This window comes from Sardina pilchardus, chromosome 19, assembly GCF_963854185.1.
Source record: "Sardina pilchardus chromosome 19, fSarPil1.1, whole genome shotgun sequence".
Taxonomy (NCBI): Eukaryota; Metazoa; Chordata; class Actinopteri; order Clupeiformes; family Clupeidae; genus Sardina; species Sardina pilchardus.
The window spans coordinates 10,053,117-10,072,977 of NC_085012.1; the positions used below are offsets into that span (position 1 = coordinate 10,053,117).

The 19,861-nt window shown below is 43.7% G+C and overlaps 1 protein-coding gene and 1 long non-coding RNA gene across 2 annotated transcripts in view; one reads left to right on the top strand and one right to left on the bottom strand.

The window, feature by feature from the left end:
• ntng1a (netrin g1a) overlaps nt 1–6,709 on the top strand; it is an 85,621-nt gene extending 78,912 nt beyond the window's left edge. Inside the window, 1 exon segment of the mRNA XM_062521388.1 lies at nt 6,415–6,709. Coding sequence (XP_062377372.1) covers nt 6,415–6,680 — 266 coding nt within the window. The 3' untranslated portion in view covers nt 6,681–6,709.
• Nucleotides 6,710–18,961: 12,252 nt separating this feature from the next.
• On the bottom strand, nt 18,962–19,861 carry LOC134065874 (uncharacterized). The gene is made up of 3 exons (XR_009936336.1): nt 19,743–19,861; nt 19,382–19,420; nt 18,962–19,087 (listed from the first exon to the last, which is right to left on the bottom strand). It is a non-coding gene; the product is annotated as an uncharacterized LOC134065874 (long non-coding RNA).

A 19,861-nucleotide genomic window follows, 5' to 3' on the forward strand; every position in this document is an offset into this window, starting at 1 on the left:
TCTCTCTCTCTCTCTCTCTCTCTCTTTCTCTCTCTCTCTCTCTCTCTCTCTCTCTCTCTCTCTCTCTCTCTCTCTCTCTCTCTCTCTCTTTCTCTCCCTCTGCAGCTGCTGGCCTTGCCTCTTTTCCTCTTCTCCCTCCCTCCATCTCTCTCTCTCTCTATCTCTCTTCTCTTTCTCTCTCATCTTTCTTGCCTCCTGCTTTTCTCCTCCTCCTCCCATCCTCCTCCTCTCTGTGTCTCTCCACCACTGCTCCAGCTTTGGCCCTGTAGGCATGAGAAGCTTCTGAGTGTCTGCACCAGCAGGTGTGGGTGACCTCGCGCTGAGACAAAGTCTGCACAACAACGGCTGCACTTTTCGCCAAAGAGAGAGAGAGAGAGAGAGAGAAAAAAGTTCTGCCGGTTTGAACTTAGCAAGCATGTCCCCAATAGAGCTCTTAATTACGTTTTGGGAGATTTCATACCTCTACTCTCTTCCCTACATGCTTGTTGCTCCATGTGTGGAGGAGGCGGTGTCTGGTTGGGGTACTCAGACGGAAACCTGCATGTGGCTGATGTATTTTTATGCCCATTACTCTAGAAATTGCCAAGCAGCAGCTTCGTACCAGCGAGAGCGAAAAAAAAAAAAAAAACCCAAACAAACAATGGCAAAGAAAATGGGGAAAAATGGAATAGATAGATAAATGAGAGTGAGAGAGAGAGAGAGAGAGAGAGAGAGAGAGAACCGCTGAGCAGCTGAGCTAATATTTGCAGCCTGCAGCATGTCGGTAGCTGGCGGCGGTATGGAGCTGGCTGAGGGGTTGAGGGGGCTGATTGTGGTGCCTGTTTCAAGCCGTCTGCCATCTTGGCTGTTTGAAAGCGTTCCCCACCCTCCCTCTGCTCCCCCCATGCCAGTGGCGAGTGGCATCACGGACATACCAGCATGCCATCAGCCCTAACGCTGCAGGTACATGCCAGTGCTGAACAGTGCATGCCGTTTGTTTTTGTTATTTGTCTGTTTTTTTCTGTTTTGTTATGTTTTAATTTGGGGTGCGTAATCCCCATGGTAAATATTGTGGATGGTTTTTGACTGCTTTGGAAATGCAGTGTTTTTAATTATGTAGCAGGTCTGTTTTTTCTCTCCTTCTTTCTCTGGAAGAGGTGGCAGAGTGCAGACACATGTTGTCTCATTGCCTTGCGCAGTTATGATGGTGTGTGTCGTGAGGGAGGGTGCGAATGGAACAGACAAGCAAGCACGCACACACACACAGACACACACACACACACACACACACACACACACACACACACACATACACGAATACACATACACATACACATACACACACACGCACACACACACACACACACACACACACAGGCACTAAGAACAAAAGAAAGAGACAAACTGAGCAAGAAATACAGTTGGAGAGTGCAAGATGGAGAGGAGGGGGGGGGGGGGGGGACAGCAAGCTAGTGAGCGTGAGTCCTTGAGGGATGGATGGGTTAGGGTCACTCTTGAACACAGAGCCCCTGAGAGGTATTCAGAGCTGGGGTTGACTGCTCATGGAGCCCAGCTGAGTTTACGAGACAACATGACTGTGACTCCAACGACAGGCAAAAACAAAACAAACTTGAAAGCAGACAACCCATCCAGGCCCATGAACAGTGGATAAGAGTAGATTTTTATTTATTATATTATATTAAATTGCCATGTGGCACTGTCAAAGAAGACATATAGCAGAGAGAGAAGATAACATAACACCAGAAATAAGCAAAAACATTTGATTAAAAAAAGTAGATAGTGATGACTAGTCTGGCTAATCTAATTTGATAAAGGCTCCTAGTATAGCTGTCTTGTTCACGGGAGACGTAGAAGGACACGCGGATGACAATTCAAAGAACAGCTGCCTCAAAGTTCCAAGAGCTTTTTTTTCGAGTTGCTCAAAACTTCCTTTCTTTTCAACCTTGTGTTCCTGTTCTGCTTCCTGAAGTTTCCTGAGACGCCATGCGTTTGGCGCCATCAGTATTCAGATTCCGGCGTGTAATTAAAAACTCAAATCTCTCCTCAAATAGCCTGCTATTCTCTGGGAGGCAGCACCTAGTTCGCTCTGCGTTTCTCAATAAATATTATCCCTCATATCAAAAGTAAACCCAATAAGGCACGCAATTTATTTCCCCTTCTCTCTCTCTGTTTACACGTGAGTAAATTGTAAAGGTGGGGGGTGGGAGCTGAGGTGTGTGTGTGTGTGTGTGTGTGTGTGTGTGTGTGTGTGTGTCTCTCTCTGTGTGTCTCTGTGTGTGTGTCTCTGTGTGTGTGTGTGTGTGTGTGTGTGTGTGTGTGTGTGTGTATGTATGTGCGGTGTGTATGTGTGTGTGTGTGTGTGTGTGTGTGTGTGGGGAGGGGGGTCTATGGGTGGTTGTGAAAAATGTGAACAAAGCCTTGATCATTCTGAAGCTCCAAGGGGTCATCGCACTGTAGAAATGGAATATGGGAGTTGTATTGTGTGCCTGAATGGCAAACCATAACCTAGCCACAGACACACACTCTGATGGCACTGATGGCTCTTAAAAAAAAATCTTTCCTTTGGGTTGGTCTCCAAATATAGTCGCTCCTACCGACTCATTTATTAAGCTGAAAAGCTCCTCTCCCAGTGCTGCCTGCCTTCTCTGTGGCGCAGCGAAGTCGGAGCGCAGGGTTGTTTTGAAATCTGCTGTGTGAGCGTGTGTGCGTGTGTGTGCGTGCATGTGCGTGTGTGTGTGTGTGTGTGTGTGTGTGTGTGCCTCTGTTTGTGTGTGTGTGTGTGTTTGTGTGTGTGTGTGTGTGTGTGTGTGTGTGTGTGTGTGTGTGTTTGGGTGTTTGGGTGTATGTTTGTGTTTGTGTTTGTGTGTGTGTGTGTGTGTGTCTCTCTGTTTGTGTGTGTGTGTGTGTGTGTGTGTGTGTGTGTGTTTGGGTGTTTGAATGTATGTTTGTGTGTGTGTTTGTGTGTGTGTGTGTGTGTGTGTGTGTGTGTGTGTGTGTGTGTATGTGTGTGTGAAAGGCACCTAGCCGAGTGGCTTTTTCCGATGTTCCACATTAGAGGTGCGGCGGGAGGGAGGGGGTGGGCGGGGCTGCCTGTGCCGGGTGTTCTGCATGCCCTTCTCTCTAAAGAAATAAGGATGGTGGTTGTTAGCCTAACCCAGTGCCATAAATCACACACAAATACACACACACTCACACACACACAGGCACACACACGCACACACACACACACACACACACACACATAGACGCACACACACGCACACAAGACTAGCACATATAATCACACACACACACACGTATGCACTCAAGGCTAACACACACACACACACACACACATGCTCGTGTGCACACACACGCACACACAGACACGCACACACATACAGTACACACACATACAGCTCTCAAAGCCTCAGCACCTTTACTAGGTGTAGTCAGAGACAGATGGGGAGAAACAGGATTGGGGGGTTTTGCAGTGAAAAGCACACAGTGTTATACATAGTGGCACATGTGATGTAAAAGGAATGGAGAAATCAAAGGGTAGGTTGAGGTTGAATGAGGGGAGGAAGACAATGTACAAAAAAATAGCACTCTCTTCCAACACACTTTGATGTCTGTTCAGGGGTGACTTAAGGTAGGTGTGAATGGCTGGAGCTCATTTCAAAAGGTCTCAAAGATACACATACACAATCTCTTATCCTTCTTCTCTGTCTTTCTCTCTCTCTCGCTCTTTCTCTCCCTCTCTCCCTCTCTCCCTCTCCCACTCTGATCATTTTGGTAGTAGCTTGTATTGATGTCTCCCTTCAAACACGATCAATATCTTCCCCTCCTCCTCATATTAGCAGCACAAGTTGAAAAGGCTTGGCTTTAATGCATTAATAAGATGCTTTACCTATTGGGCGAAAATAACATTAGAGAGGTTGGCAGCCTCATCAATACACTCATGGTGGGGAGTGATCTTACAAGACCTTTTGGCAAAGCAGAAATGGGCCTGTTCCAATTTGTGCAGAAATACCAGGGTGCCTACAAAAGGCCAGTAATAGATAGGGGGAATGGATTATGATGAAGTGATAAAAACGGACAGAACAGGAGAAGTTGATGTGTAATTAATAGTGACGTGCATGTTATCGTTAGGACAGAACCCCTGGAATCAAACATGGCAGACTAATTCAATTCTCTGATTGCTTGCGCTGTGACTCCTGGGCTGGCAGTTCCACTGTATTCCCAGACCGAGAGAGGAATAATTGTAAAACACATATGAAAATGAAATCTGTCTCCAGCTTAATGGCTGTGACTAACTGCCAGAATGGCTGTTAGATTCCACTCTGTCATGGACGGTCATGACTGACTACACATTACTAAAGTGTGAAAAAAATATTTACAAAAACTGTCTCACACGTTTGTCCAACCTATGAGAGTAATGTAGCTGAAATTGACTGCAATTTAAGACATTATAATTGTGTTAAACACGGTCATCAGAGAATGTTATGTTAATGTTATAATACGCATATGTACATACGTGTGTGTATATTTGTATATATACAGTATGATATGTATATATATATATATATATATATATATATATATATAAACTATATATAGTTACATATACAGATATGTACCTAACAACATATTGTAGTCTGGGACCATAAGCTGTTAACACAGAGCACAAATCCATAAAGTGTTTATACATTGTATACATAATGTACAGTACATAGGCTCATGCATTGTTCAGACCCACTCCAGTTGGATCGCTAGTTTCCAGACAGACCTTTCAACCCAAGAGTCTGAATTACTGGCTGGTTGTTGTTTGGTAAAGCTGCTGTCCCCCAAATGCTCATCTCTCTGCAACCCTCTGTGAAGTCTGCTGTTATGACTACACACACACACACACACACACACACACACACGCACACACACAGTCCCTAGCGTCATGCCTCACCAAAAATAGCCCAGTAAGGTGTATGAACAGATGTGGTAATAAACAAGAGTTTGCAAAAAACAACCACCCTAAAACAGCACAGCAAGGTGAGAAAACCGTAAGCATATGATATTCTCTGTCAGGTCAAGGCCCACCGATGTCTCACATTTTTTTATGCAAGATTTTATTTAATTTCCCGCAGTACTTGTTTTTATATATAAATATATATATATATATACCTAGCCACAGAGTTTAACTTGAAGTGTAAGCTTTCTGGAATTGGCAGATGCTTGGCTTCTTGATCTATGGTTGCTGTTCTGTTTTTGTTGATGTGTGTGTCAGCTTTCCTTTCTCTCTCTCTCATTCTCTGTCTTTGTCTGTTTTGTTGGTTTGCGCTCAGGTTTGTTTGCCTGCAGCTGGCTTGACAGTCTCCCTCCTGGTTATGGAGACGCTCCGAACTTCTCTAAAAAGCGGATCGTTTGTTTTGGAGAGGCCCAGTTGGCAGACACACACACACACACACACACACACACGCACACACACACACCCTTTATGTTGAAGTGATTTTATAGATCACACTCAGCAATCCAAGGGACGGCGTCAGCATTGCGCGTTCGCCGTTGCATTTCACAGAGAAGTAGAGTCAGATCCTCCTCCATTTCCCTCCGTGTCTCGGCATTGTCTAACACATTTGATGGTGCGACGAACATTAGCTCACAGTTTATGCCGACACAAAACGCCCTCATTTTGCACTCGAGCAGAGAACGACATAATGATGTGCGGTAATTTCTGAGGAGAAACGGCCCAATTATTTGGATATTTCAGTGGGAAGTTGTGTTGCCTGTAGATGAGCTTTTCTGGCAAGGCTCTGCCTCCTTTCCATTTGATCAGAAACCCTTCCAACAATGCCGTTTACTGATGAACAGATGGGGAAGCTTGATAAATCACTGGGCTACTGGGAATGGAATTACATTATATGGGTATAAATGTTTTAATCCATGCAAATGCCGTAGACTGTCTTTTACATAGTAATGAATGTATTTCTGCCACAATTTTAACTGTATTCACACTTTTCCTCCACTGAAATCTCATGTGAGTAGAGAGATGTTATGTGTTGACTGAGTTTGGTTGTTGTGGCTTTTTTCTGAAAATGTAAATCTCAGTAAGATGTTCACAGTAGTCGTTACGATGGAAGATGTTTATGCTAGTGTTGTGACAAATTGTGAAGGAAGCTACGCATGATATCACTGCCTATTCTCACCACTGTTTTTTTTTTGCCTCTTTATTTTTTCTGTCTTCTGTCTGTGTGTCTCGCTCTCTGCCTTGCCTGTCTCTCTCTCTCTCTCTCTCTCTCTGTCTGTCTGTCTTGTCTGTCTGTCTCTCTCTCTCTCTCTCTCTCTCTCTCTCTCTCTCTCTCTCTCTCTCTCTCTCTCTCTCTCTCTCTTTCTCTCTCTCTGTCTGTCTTGATTCTGTCTCCCTCCCTCGCTCGCTCTCAGCCCGCGTGTGCGACAACGAGATGCTGCGCTGCCAGAACGGCGGCGTGTGCCTGAACAACCTGCGCTGCCAGTGTCCCGGCGGCTTCAGCGGCCTGCTGTGCGAGAAGGCCCAGTGCGAGGGCGAGGCCGGCGGCTGCAGCGGTCCCGACTCCGGCGCCCCGTCCGCGCTCGCCCTCCACCCGCCCCTGGCATCCCTGCTGCTGGCGCTGGCCCTCAGCCTGGCGCCCGTCCTCCTGGGAGAGGCCTGCTGGTCCTCCTCCAACTGACCGATGACGAGGACATCCCCCCAACCAACCTACCAACCCACCAACCCCCGCCCCCCCTCCCTTCTCAGTGCACAAATCTCCCCAACCACATCTGACCGACCCACCCACCGCCGCCGCCGACACCAATGCCACCACAACGTCCATGAAGCCTCTTGAACTAAAACCTCCTCCCCCCCCCCCTCCTCCTCCTCCCACCCCGACCCCCCCCCCAACCCCCCAAAACCTGACTAAAGAACAGAGAGTGACCAGCAGAGAGACGTCCGGCTGATTTATGAACTCTGCACTAGACTCTGCCCCGTGCCTCGTGCCCCAACCCCAACCCCCAACCCCCCAACCCCCAACCCCCACCCCCCACCACCGCCCTCAGCTGCCTCAGCCTTGCCCTCGCTCTCTCATCAAGGACACATGGCTGTTGATTAAGGAATGTGCCAGAATTTCAAGGGAATTGGTAAAGAAGGGATTTAAAAAAAATACAAATAAATGAATATATAGTATATATATATATGAAAGAAAGCTAAGACAATATATGACTAGATGAATAAAGAGTAATTAACATTAATGTAAAAACAAAATATATATATAGTATATGAAAAAAATTGACCAGAGTACTAGAATCGATTTGTCATTTACAAATCGTGGCGACGGCGAAACATTTTCAAACTGATCGGAGGCTACACAAGCGCAGACTGTTCACTCAACGGAGACCAGTGGACTAAGCCATATCAGATACTCAACCCCCTGTTATGCCAACAGCCCACCCCCCCAAACCCAATCAAGATGGGAGAAACTGATGAGGACTCGCCCAATATTCCTCCTTCGACCACACCACGGCTACGGGAGCTGCAATCAGCACTCAGCTAACACGCTAGCAGAGCCAGCTGCTTCCCCAGCTAGCGGTATGTTTTCTGGGCTGGCTTGGACAGCTTTAGGGCTACCCTGACAACTACAGTATGGTGACTGTCCAGCTCAAAAGGACTGTCCAGCTTAAAAAGACATTTGGGAGGAAAAAAAAGAAACAGATGAATAAAAGAAGAAAAGGGGGGAAAAAACAACAAATCAAAAGACTCATCAATGAAACGTCAGCATTCTTTGCTGTCAGTGCGTTGTGGATTTAGGGAACTTCATCCAGACTATCACATGATCTCGTACAAATTAAAATAATAAAAAAAAAGAAAGAAAGAAATTCACCCCTTCCTCTCTTCTCTCTCTCTCTTTCTCTCTGTCCCGTTCTCTCACTCTCTCTAGCCCTCCCTCTCTCTCTCTCTCTCTCTCCACCCATCTCCATGCTACCACTTGTACATCCCTCTGACCCTACCTGTCACTGACCTGTGCTTTTGTGAACGTTACTCTGTAACCCCTGTTAACTTTTTCTCTTTTATTTCCAATGTTTTTTTTTTTCTTTTTTCTTTCATTGTTTTGCTTTGGTTTTTTGTTTGATTCTTGGTCCAATGTTAGTGACGCACATGTGTAACAGCCTGCCCCACACCCTTCCCAAGTCCCGTTCCTGTTCCACCCCCCCAGGAGTATATTCAATGAGCAAGCCGTATGCTTATTTGAACTTTTTAAGGCACTGCGTTTTCCGGAGGCTGTGGTCGCCACTGCGCGTGTTCACTTAAGCAGATAACATGCTAAGAGGAAGAAAAAAAAATAAAATCATCTGTGTATTTAATTTTTGTATGGAAAAAAAAGAAGTTATTTTCTTGACAGAGCAAAGATAATGTAGAACATATACTTTTTTGTATTATTATGGAATTGTGTTCAAGGGCAACTTGTTTGTGTGTTTGACCAAGGTGTAGACGGAATGCAAAATAAGCATTTTTGTTTGTTTTTGGCTTGTTTTGTTTTTCTTCATTCTGTTGTTTTTAGTTCTTTGTTTTGTTTTGTTTCTTTCTCGAGGTTGTGCAGAGTTTCCTCGGTATTGGCAAAGTGCTGGCATCAAAGAATATCAGTTTACATATATACTAAAGTGTAATAAAATCCCACCAAAGGACATTCTAAATGTTTTCTTGTTGCTTTAACACTGGAGATTTAAGTGAATAAAAGTTTAAAAAATGCTTATTGGTAGTATGGCAATCCTGTGTTTATCAACAAATTGCAACATCAAGAGTTTGTCCAACTGTACTGCTTTTGGAACATATAATTGTATGCTTTCATAAGGCATGACACAACATTACACCATTATAACACAGTGTTTCATAATTCAGTATTCATGTCATGTTTTCATTTGATATAAAACAAGCTTTGCAGGGTATTTTGTGTACGTTTTCATTACGTGTCAGACATTGCATAGCAACATAATGCAGCAGACATTGAAATGTCTGACTCACCATGATAACCTTGTCGCCAAAACTTTCCCATAAATAGGTTTCCTTTCAGTAGTGTGAGCTTTACATTGAAATTCAGCACAGTGAGGTTTTGTTTAAAGAGAACCATGTATTATCGGGTCGAATTAAATATTAACAAGTATTGACATCTTGCTAAGGGCCTTTGTTGTGAGGCCAGTGTCTTCCAACAGGGCAGCAGGCTGGTTCTCCATTATATAAAAATCCATTTTGAGGCCGTATAAAACTTAAGCTGAGGAGGAACTTTGTTGATTTAAGTTCATTCTGCTGATTCAGTCTGTTATTCAAGCCCGCTAATGTGTGGAAAATTGAAATATGGACTCACCTTCAAATTGTCTGAGGCTATTAACAGAAAAAATAAAGCAATTTGTCTTAAAAACAAACCGCTTCTTCACCGAAACTTGTCAGTCAGATTGTTTTTTTTTTCTCTCACAACAAGCCAGTTTGAATAGCAAATACTTCTATGTCATTTGTTTTTCTTGTTTACATTTCACTTCACATATATAATTTGTATCCCAATGCCTTGCAGTTGAATCTTTTTGTAGAGTATATTGTATGTTAGTGGGTAATGCATCACATAAAGAATCATGGATTAAGGAGATTCAAAAGATTGTTGTGACCTAGATATTATTATTTGTCTTCACAACTATGGGACAAAACTACAATTTCATCACTACTTGGTTGACTAAATGAAACATTATGCAGTAATTTATCTTTTTCTGAAAATCACAGAGAGAACGCAGGAGAATAGATCGAGTGAGACGGCATTTGGAAGGTCATACAGAGTATCATAATGGCGGAGACAGGAAACTGTAAGTCAAGTGCTGGCTTTGCCCCCAAACACGTTTCTTGATAACATTCAACACCTCCGCCTTCACACCTCCCTTATCCTTCTTTTCACACTCTTGACCACGGCAGACATCATTTGTAATTATCCTCTGATAAGCCAATCAATCCAGTACAGCGCACCAGTAGCACGGCACACACCTTGTCATTTTCTTATCGAGCACTGGAGCTCTGCGACTCGATCAGGACTTTTCCTTTTAATCAACATTGACAGGTCAGAGCACGTGCATCAGTAGATCATCACCTGTATGGGGGGAAAAAAACAACAACAACAGCAACAGCAATAACAACACATCCTAACGGTATTGCTATGGGGATGCCCCGATTACTGCAGATTTATTTATCAGCTCTTGATTAGCAGATGTCGGCCTGATTTGCGGGCGTGTCCCCGAGGAGCCCTCACACCTTCGCTCATCGGAGGTGTGGAGCCAGGGTTGGCACACGAGGCTGGCCTGGGGGGGGGGGGGTAAGGCTGCTGGGGGGGGGTGGGAGTAGACCAGAGGGGCTGCACAGAAGAGGAAGAGGGGGGGAGCTGAGGGGCTTAGAGCAGAGTCGGAAGGCCTTTGTGGAGCACATGGGTTTTCCTTTTAATACAACCTCCAGGATCTGCTGAGGCCTATGATTTCCGTTTGTGCACAGGCATGGGAGCGTAGATTTTCTTGCTCTATATGGAGTTATTAATGCATTTGGCCCACATGGGGGTAGCCTGCCAAGACAACATTCAGGATATGTTAAGGCCTATAATCTCCACTTACGAACAGGTATAGGAGTATAGCTTTTCTTGCTCTGTGGAGTTATTAATGCGTTTGGCACAGGTGGGGGTAGCCTGCCAAGCTGGGTGAGTAATGTCTTGCATTTGGGATGGAAGGGATCGTGTTATAGCTCTGTGGTCACCCCTGTTGCTTCTCTCCCACCTCTATGGTCAAAACCCGTTAACGGAGCGCGTTGCCGGACACATGGGCTCGCCTCACGCAGCCTCGGGGCGCCGCCGGCTCGATAGCCGTTACCGTATCTGCTTGAGCGATCTTGGGAGGGACCGCGAGATGAGAGGCAACAGCTGCCTGAGCGACTCCCGCATCACACCTAGGCCCCACCACGGGGGAGAGAGACTCCACAGCCAGCGTGCGGCTGTTGCCTGTGGCTAACAGCTTCAGATTGCGCCGAGCGTCCACGCGGAATTCCTAAACGCTGGCTCCCCAGATTGAAAGCACATGGCAAATAAACACGGTCCAGTCCAGTCAAGAAAATATTTAGGACATTTTGCAATACTGCAAGCAATAACATAAAAAATAGGCCTCTCTAAAGTAGTTACTCTGCCATGATGAATGCCCACCCATTTGCTCTGTGTCATATGTACAGTAGTATGTCCATCTCAATATGTTGCTTTCACAGTTGAAAATAATGAGCAACAGCATGAAGTGCATGTCCCCACAAGCATGCCAATGGTGGAGCCATTTGTTGTCCAATTGGCCAGTTTTCCAGCAGTGTTCAGGGCCTCCACCTGTGTACATAACTGCAGCGTTCAATCAGTGTTTGGACAGTTTATCTGAATGGACAGCTGTGGACATGCGACAAAGGTAAACAGTCCAATGCATTGATATGCTCATCAGGTAAGGGGCAGATTTCAATACTGTCATTTCAATACAGGCTTCCGGGAATAGAATGTAAATCTCCAGGAAATACTTTCTGAAGTTCCATTTTTTTCTTGTCTCTTCCATTGCCAGCTCTTTCTGGCAGCCTCTCTCTCTCACACACACACACACACACACACACACACACACACACACACACACACACACACAGAAATGCACACTCTTTCCGTGTCCCATTCAGCACAAAGTATGTGTATTTCCGTGCATGAAAGCTATCATTTTAGGTTCTGCTTGATTGAAAACACTGCTTTTTTCCCCCATCTCATTTTTTGAAGATGAATGGCAGTCGTCTTTTTTTTCCCTTCTTCTTCTTTTTCTACCTTTTCACGCCGGCAGCCCATTCCCCCTTGTTATCTCGGGGTGGCTAAGTTGTTTGGAGTGTGGTTCGCCTTTCAGCGCCTGTCAGTTTTGGCAGCAGCACAGTCTTAATGCATAACAAGGACACGACGCGAGACCCGCCGAGTGGATCTGACAGGTTCGGTTTCACCTCCGAGGCGTAAAGCACACTAAAAGCTGGAAAACAGGATTAGCCATAGACCGATTGCCATGCCGAGCAGGAGTTTACATTACATTTGCCATGCCATCATTCACAGAGCCGGTTTTTTTTTTTCTTTTTTCCATAAGTCGGCACACTTTTGAGTGTAGTGCATTTTCATCAGGATAGAAGTGAATAATATCTGAAAGAAATTAAGTGGCAATAGAAATGTCAGTTGGAATTAAGGTGGATTGTGTCAAATCCTCCTGCAGTTGATAGTAAATACACATCTGGATTTGTTTCATTGCAGTACAAGTGTGAAAATATTAGGGGACATATAGGACCCATCAGTGAGCTTTCATGTGCTCTGTTGTTATGGAGTGTAACTTAGGTGTACCATATTTGTACAGCATTTTGTAGCTTACAAGAAAATGCGGTTGTAAGGAATAAAGAATGTACCAAGGAACTTGAGACAAGATAAGAAAGACCTGCAATACTTTTAATATGGTTGAAGAGACAAAGTACCAAACAGTAACCTACTTTTTCTGAGTCTCTACTAATCAGGCTGAACCGTCCTGTTTTATGACTCAGTTGTATGTTGTGTATGTGTTCTTTACAAATTAAAGAGTTGTGAATGACCTCTTGTGGCGTGAAGGGTGTGACTGGGAGAGTGATAATTAGCTGATAGAGGGTGCTATCTCCTGTCTCCTTCTATTTGGACTATGTGCCGGTCTCGTCTTCTATCTGCAAAAGTGATCTGCGCACAATACAACTTGGATCAAAATGACCTCCCCCCTTTTTCTCAGAAAAACAGGATGAACAAATGAAGGGGAAAAAAAGAGGGAAAATGTCTCAAAGTGTCCAGTGGCTAGACCATGGCAGCACACCAGAGAACAGGCAGACTCACACAGACTTCCCCAGATAAAATAATGCAGTGCAATTTAGAAAGTAAGTAGTTGCATGAATTAAATTAAATGAAATCACTTCCACTTTAGAAAAGCTAAGCAAGAGCATTTTAGAATGATCCACGTCCCACAGAGACACACTTAAAAATCAGTAGTCTAGTAATTGTAAACGGTTCCTACTATTAGCCTTCTGTACCATGTGAAGTTCAGAATTGAAAAACAGTGACTTGATCTCATTTTACTGCTGCTTGCAACATTGTGGATAAGAAAATGTAAGTGACATTGGATGTCATGAGAAAATAAAAAAACAAACTTCATTAGAGTCATAATGTGTAATTCAATCCAGTGGTAATATTCCAGGTAGAGGCCCACGCTCAACGCCGAAGACGGCGTGGGACATGTTTTGAAAGCTCTATGTGGGAGTGGGCGGGAGAAACAGGTGATTCACTAACACTCCCACAAATTAAATATATGCGTAAAACAACATATAGACATGATTAAAGCTGTGTGTAGAATTATAGTTGAGCTGGATATTGTATAGGTAGCATTAAAAAACGAGGTTTAAGCAGCCTAACCGGATATTACAGTTAAGGCCTACGTGGGTTCAATTCTCTCCCGCTGCTCTGTTGTCAAAACTCGAAATGGAAAGCATGACAGAGGAAGAGGATACAACAAGGCTACTTCAGATGCAACTGCCTTCATAAAGAACGGATGTCAGCCACCACAACTGTGTTGCAGTAGCCTAGCCTACATTCATTTCAAACTTAAAATCAGACATCTGGCAGTCTTTTTCAGTCGTGTGTCAACTGCTCCCTTTGTGAGACGGTAGGCAAAACTGAATATCTCTCCTGCATATCCTGCGGGCTATTGCGAACGGGAAACGTACAAAAACATGATACATTATTGCAGCGACGAGACAGAATTTGACTGCAAAATCTGCCTCGCGCAGACCCCTAATTCCAGGCAAACAGATTAGTTGCTGCTCGTAATAACAGACTACTCAATAAACATTGCTTGCCCAATCCTATGTTAGGCCCATTCTCTCATACTGCACAATATTATGGACATTCACCATACAGTCTAGTTATTCATGTTATTAACTGTGTGCAACCACTTCAGGTGAAGGGACAGAGAGATTTGCTCCTCCACGTGGATGTCCAGTGTATGGGTATGGCCATTCAGAATAACCTGGATACCAGACTCCCTTCGCAGAGAGTCTGGCCTAGATCCATTCGCAAACGTTTATTTCCTGGTTGGTGGACGCTTGTCTGAAGTCTGAAATCATTGGAGTTCAATTACTAACGTTTGATAATGACGTATGTTAACCACGACGGACACAACAATAACGATAGACTTGAAACTTAAATGTAATCGCTCTTGGGAAGGCCCTCTGTGCGCTGATTGGGCGGAGGTGCACTTGCCGGAGTAAACGAAAGTGGATCAAGGTATCCCAGACAGAGTACTGAAGGGGAAAGAAATTAAGCAGAAGTGTGTAGACAGGTGGAGTCAGGCTACATCAGAGGAATTTAGTACATTATTTCAGGGAATCAACTCAGGAATCTACGTGATGCGCCATCATCCACTAACAAAGAGAAGACTTGAAAATGGGAGCTGTTTTCTGTCTCTAGGGAAGTCTCTGTTAGCCGTTCCATGTCTGTGCCAAATCTTTTGCTGCAGGTGAACAGTTGGTGAAGTTACCCCATCTGAACCGACACACCTGCACATGGCACACCTGTGCACCTGTGTCTGATGTAAGACTTTTACTCTAGTCCCCTGTGATTCTGGGTCACCAAACCCACTGCTTGGGTTCATCTTGTAGCAGCAGCTGTGGCTTCCTGACTAAAGAAATTCCTTTTTTTTTGTTTCTGCTGACCCTTTCCGCTTGATGTATCAACATTGTTTTGGCCTCTTATTTGTGCTTTTATCTCTATCTTCCTTCTCTGGTAACTAGCTTGTATGTTCCAAATGAAGAAACTTAGCGTTCAGCATACAACTTTTAGTCCATGTAGACATCCCTTGAGTATGACATACAACCCATAGATGAGAGCAAGAAAGCTGTAAGTCATCCAGTAAAATAAAATGGCTGTGACAGTTAGGATACTTTACCTTATGTCTTAAAATTAAGAAGCACTTTAAACTGCACCCCCTCATTAATGCACTGTGTCCCCAGACCATGCCAGCCTTGCGTTATTAAACCAAACTGAAAATGTACTGTATCGTCTTTTATTCTGTGGTGTGTGATTACATAATAGGATAGGCTACACCGTTGTGTGTATCCTGTTGGCTGCATGGCTAATCTAAAAAAGACTATAAATTCTCCCTCCAGTTCTGTTCCGGCGTGCAGCAGGTTGGTGTTGTCTGCAAGTTTAATAATGCATCTGTCTGAAGTCTTCTGACTCCAGACTTCCATCCATACACATCCATTTACCCCATGGTTCAGACACTGTGCTGTTCTGTGATGGCAGAATGGCAGAGGCAGGTCCTATAACAAGTGATTGTAAGGGACAGTGCCTCAGACACACTTTTGATATATTTTATGAAAGTATTAGGATGCTAAGACTGCCAACGTTTTGATAATGTTTGTATACTCTGAAATAGCCTAAGGAAATCTTTGCCTCCTGCAGACAGCTCAACTCTAGAATAGATTTCATTCATATTTAGCTAAATCTCTTTTATTACCTCTGCCAAGGAGGTTATGTTTTAATCGGGGTCTGTTTGTCTGTTTGTCTGTTTGTCTGTTTGTTTGTCTGTGTGTCTGTTTGTTAGCAAGATGACTCAAACAGTGATGGATGGATGTCGATGAAATTTTCAGGTTAAGTCTGAAATGACCCAAGGAAGAAATTATTTTGGGAGAGATCCGTATCACCGTCTTTATTTAGGGGGCGGTTATGTTTTTCGCTTGGCGGTGTAATGGCATGGTATGGCCACTTGGTGGCGATCTGAATAGTTTAGGTTCAAATGTATGACAGACAAGGAAGAACAATACAGGCGGAGGTGTTTTTCTAGTTCTAAATGTTTTCATTTGGAAGTTAACAGTTCTAGTTGCACATAGGCTACCAATTGTCTTCCTCTTATGTTGTCATGATTTAGAATATTATGAAAATTTTGATGTAGGCCTATTTGGTTATTCTCGATAAAAGCATGTCATCGTTTCCTCTTGACATAAAATGAGTCTATGGGTTGCACGCAGAGATAACACCGAGCTGTCCTGTCCTAAACCAAAAGTGGCTATGATGTCCCCCTCACGAGAGGCGCGTGTGCTCCAATTTCTACATCAGTGGTTCTCAAAGTGGGGTCCGGGGACCCCTTGGGTAACCTGACTTTCGCCAGATCCTGTAGTTCGCTGTCTGCTTCACACAAGGATCTGGGACTTCTCGATAGGAGATGTATTTATGAAGGCGGGTCCTTGTAAAACATCCTCGCATGTGATTTGATAAACCACTTGCCTGTTATCTTGAATGATGTGCTAGGCTTCTTCAAGCTCTTGCCAAACCCGGTCGGAAGAAGAGTAAAAACATCCTTGCCACCAACAAATGTCTTCAAAACTATTCTCTGTTAATCTTTTAAAGAATGAATACTCGATAGATTCGACAAAACGGTTGAAATAGCAGAATCAATGTCAGCACAAGACTCCTCACTGCGTGCCGCCATTGTTATTTTAATCAAACACTCGCTTCGGCGCTCCTGATTCATTGCTCATTTTTTGATCACTGGAAGGGGTTTGGATTGCCCTCGCGTCCAGACCCTTGTGTGGAGCTCAGTGAAACGCCTCTGGTGGAGCATGGCGGAACTACAAGGGTCTGGCGAGAGTCAGGCTACCCCTTGGGGTCCGTGACCCATAGCCAAGGGGTCCGCTAAATAATTTGCTTGAAATTATAAAGTTAACATTTTAAAAAGACTATGCCCTTTTCACCCATAAAACAAGCAAATTGTATCTATTTGGTCCTACCCACATTAACTTGGGATAGTGGACCCGGCCACAACCTCAGAGAATACGAATGGTTAACTGTTACTGTAACTGTTAACAGGCAACAAGATAGGGGGCAAATAAAAATATATTTTTAAGTAAATTATAACTTCATTGTGAAATTTCACGTTACATTACATTTTAAAAGTTATTCAAACCTCAGGGACAGACAAACATTTTCAACAAAACATTTTGGCTCATAGCTTGTAAGGAGCATCTTCATCTTACGTTTCTTCCTGGGGCACCTCCTGTCAGGGTGACGGTTATTGTGGTTCATGTGGGAAAACAGAAAAAAGTTTCATTAGATTATAATACTGTTTAATGAGCAGCTATTTTTGATGAGGACGTGTTTGCACATTGCCAATAATTTTACTTTTTGGAGTAGGTATACATATTAGAACCAAATTGTATCTCCATTATGTACTCAAGCAGTCACAGATTCATGACCGTTTTAATTACACGAGCCCAAACCCATCCCTACAGTGTCTCTCCATCTTCAGTACGTCATAGTCAACTGATACCTCACACAGTGCATATACAACAATTGTCAATTTGTCTCCATCTCCTACTCTTGTCTGTGTGTATGTGTGCTTCTATGTGTGTGTGTTTATTTGTGCCTGCATGTGTGTCTGTTTTTGTGTGTGTGTGTGTGTGTGTGTGTGTGTGTGTGTGTGTGTGTGTGTGTGTGTGTGTGTGTGTATGTGCATGCATGCATGTAGGTGTGTTTTTGTGTAGGTGTGTGTGTGTGTTTACTGTATGTGTCTGTGCGAGTGCAAATGTGTGTGCCTGTGCGACATGTGCGTGAGTGAGTGTGTGAGTGTTTGCGTGCCTGTGTGTGTGTATTGTGGTACCCCAAGCTACTCTTGTTGTCCCACTAGGGCAAACCGTCGCCGAATCCCCTTGGGAAAGGTCGTGGACGGCATAGACCTCGCCCAGAGCGGTAGATAAAACAGAGTGGCGACACTCCCATAGACCTCCATAGGAAAAAATGGCAGCGCTTTTTCCAGGCTATTTCCTCGTTATGGGGCTTTTGGAACTGTTTACAGCCAATCTCTTGGTCAGTAGTCAATGAGTTAATTGATTACACCTTCCAGCATCAGAAGTACATCCCACCCTCCTGCGATTCAGCCATTCAGCACAGGTTTTTTTGGAACTTTTGATCGTGGCGGCAACATCAAAGAGTGTCGCAACTCTCTCTTTCTATGGCTCTGAGTTTGCCTACAAAAAGGATCCAAAGCTGCCATCTTTGCCCATATAAGGAGATCCGGGAGTTCATTGAAGCTAACTGCCTATGGCAAGTTGCATTGTAAGTTAGCTCTGGGGTAGCAAATATCAAAGTGTGCCATCTTCACCTACCGAAGATCACAGTATCCACTAGACGGCAGTGGACAAAACTGTGTGGCGAAAAACGTCTGCATTTCCAATGTCATCGTCCCCGCGAGAGTTTAACAGGTGAGATAATTGGAAATCCCCATGTTATTTTCCCATAGAAAAAATCTCAAGATACCGGATCTCCTTATTTGGGCAAAGATGGTAGCTTTTTTGTAGGCGAACTTCAGAGGTCTATACCTCACCAGGGTGATGTTGGAAGGGCTCTAGGACCCTGGGGAGCTGCTCTGAGGCTGGGGAGCTGCTCTGCTCGTCAGCCCTTCCACTAATTGGAGTTCAGGTGTAACTTGTTAGTTTTTGCTCTGAACAGCACTCAAAAAAAGACCTGTTTTAGGAGAGACAGGGAGAGTACAGCAGGGCTGTGGTTGTGAGACTCGAAAAGCCAATCTCCTTGGTTTAAAGCAGTGATTTGTTTGTTTAAACCTTTTTCACGTCTAATTATTTGTGCCCAGGAATTCTGAAGAGCGGAGTGGACTGGAGATTAGCCAAGAGGGCCCATCCAGCTTCCAGACTCAAGATCCAAAAGAGATCGAGAAGTGTTTTGTTGCCTTTTTGAGCACCTCTGTTTGAGGCTTTCTAAGTTAGTAAAAGGAACCATTTTTGCTGGAAACCTCTCTCCTCGTGTCTTTGGAGCCCTGGGAGTTCACAGTATGTGCGTGCATGTGTATTGTTTGTGCGTGTGTATGTGTGTTTGTAATTAACTTACCAATAACACATTGTTTAAAAACAATGAAAAATAAGATCCCCAGTATGATTGCATGAGCATAACCATAATCAGCAATGGCAACACTCTACTCATGGATGAACTAGAGTCAGGACAAGATTCTCCATCTGTAACCACGGGTGAAAATGTACTTGTGTTATTGCTCCTCAAGCCTGTACTAACAGATTATATTCTGGCCATACAACTATGAAGACTGTCAGAGGCATGACATTTCTAGCATTTCCTTCCATGAAATAATCCACTACTGATGCTGCTTGTTGGCAGAAATATGAACATAAAATGCAATTCATTTTGTTTAGGTATGGTCGAAAGCCAAACATGTCAAAAGGGCTATTGACGCAGGGCTATTTTTATAAGCTAAAAAAAAACAGTAAGGATGAAATCAAACAATGTAATCTTACCAAAGGTCCAAACTATCGTAATTGGTTCATCCATTGTAGCTGCCGTAGAGAAGGCAGTTATATAAATAAATAAATAAGTCAATACATACAGGAATACAAATACATCAGTTCATGAATACACATATATTAATAAATAGTTAAGAAGTGAATATATAGGAACTATAGCCTATGTAAACATACCCCCAAAAATACATTTTTGACACTTAACAATATATTTTGATAGCCCTACATATTTGAAAAGTGTTCAATATGGGTTTTTTTGAGTGGAAACTGTGACACACATTTGTTTAAGATTCATTTTCAGTTTACTACACTGGTCTAATGTTAGCGTTTGTTTTTAAAATATCTTATAACATCTTACCCAAACATATCGGTAGAATGGCACAGACCGCCAATCCCACGAACCCCAGCATGGTCCAGTGTAATCCACAGGTTAACTTTGTGTATCGAAATTAAACCGGAATTCTGTGAGGAGTGATC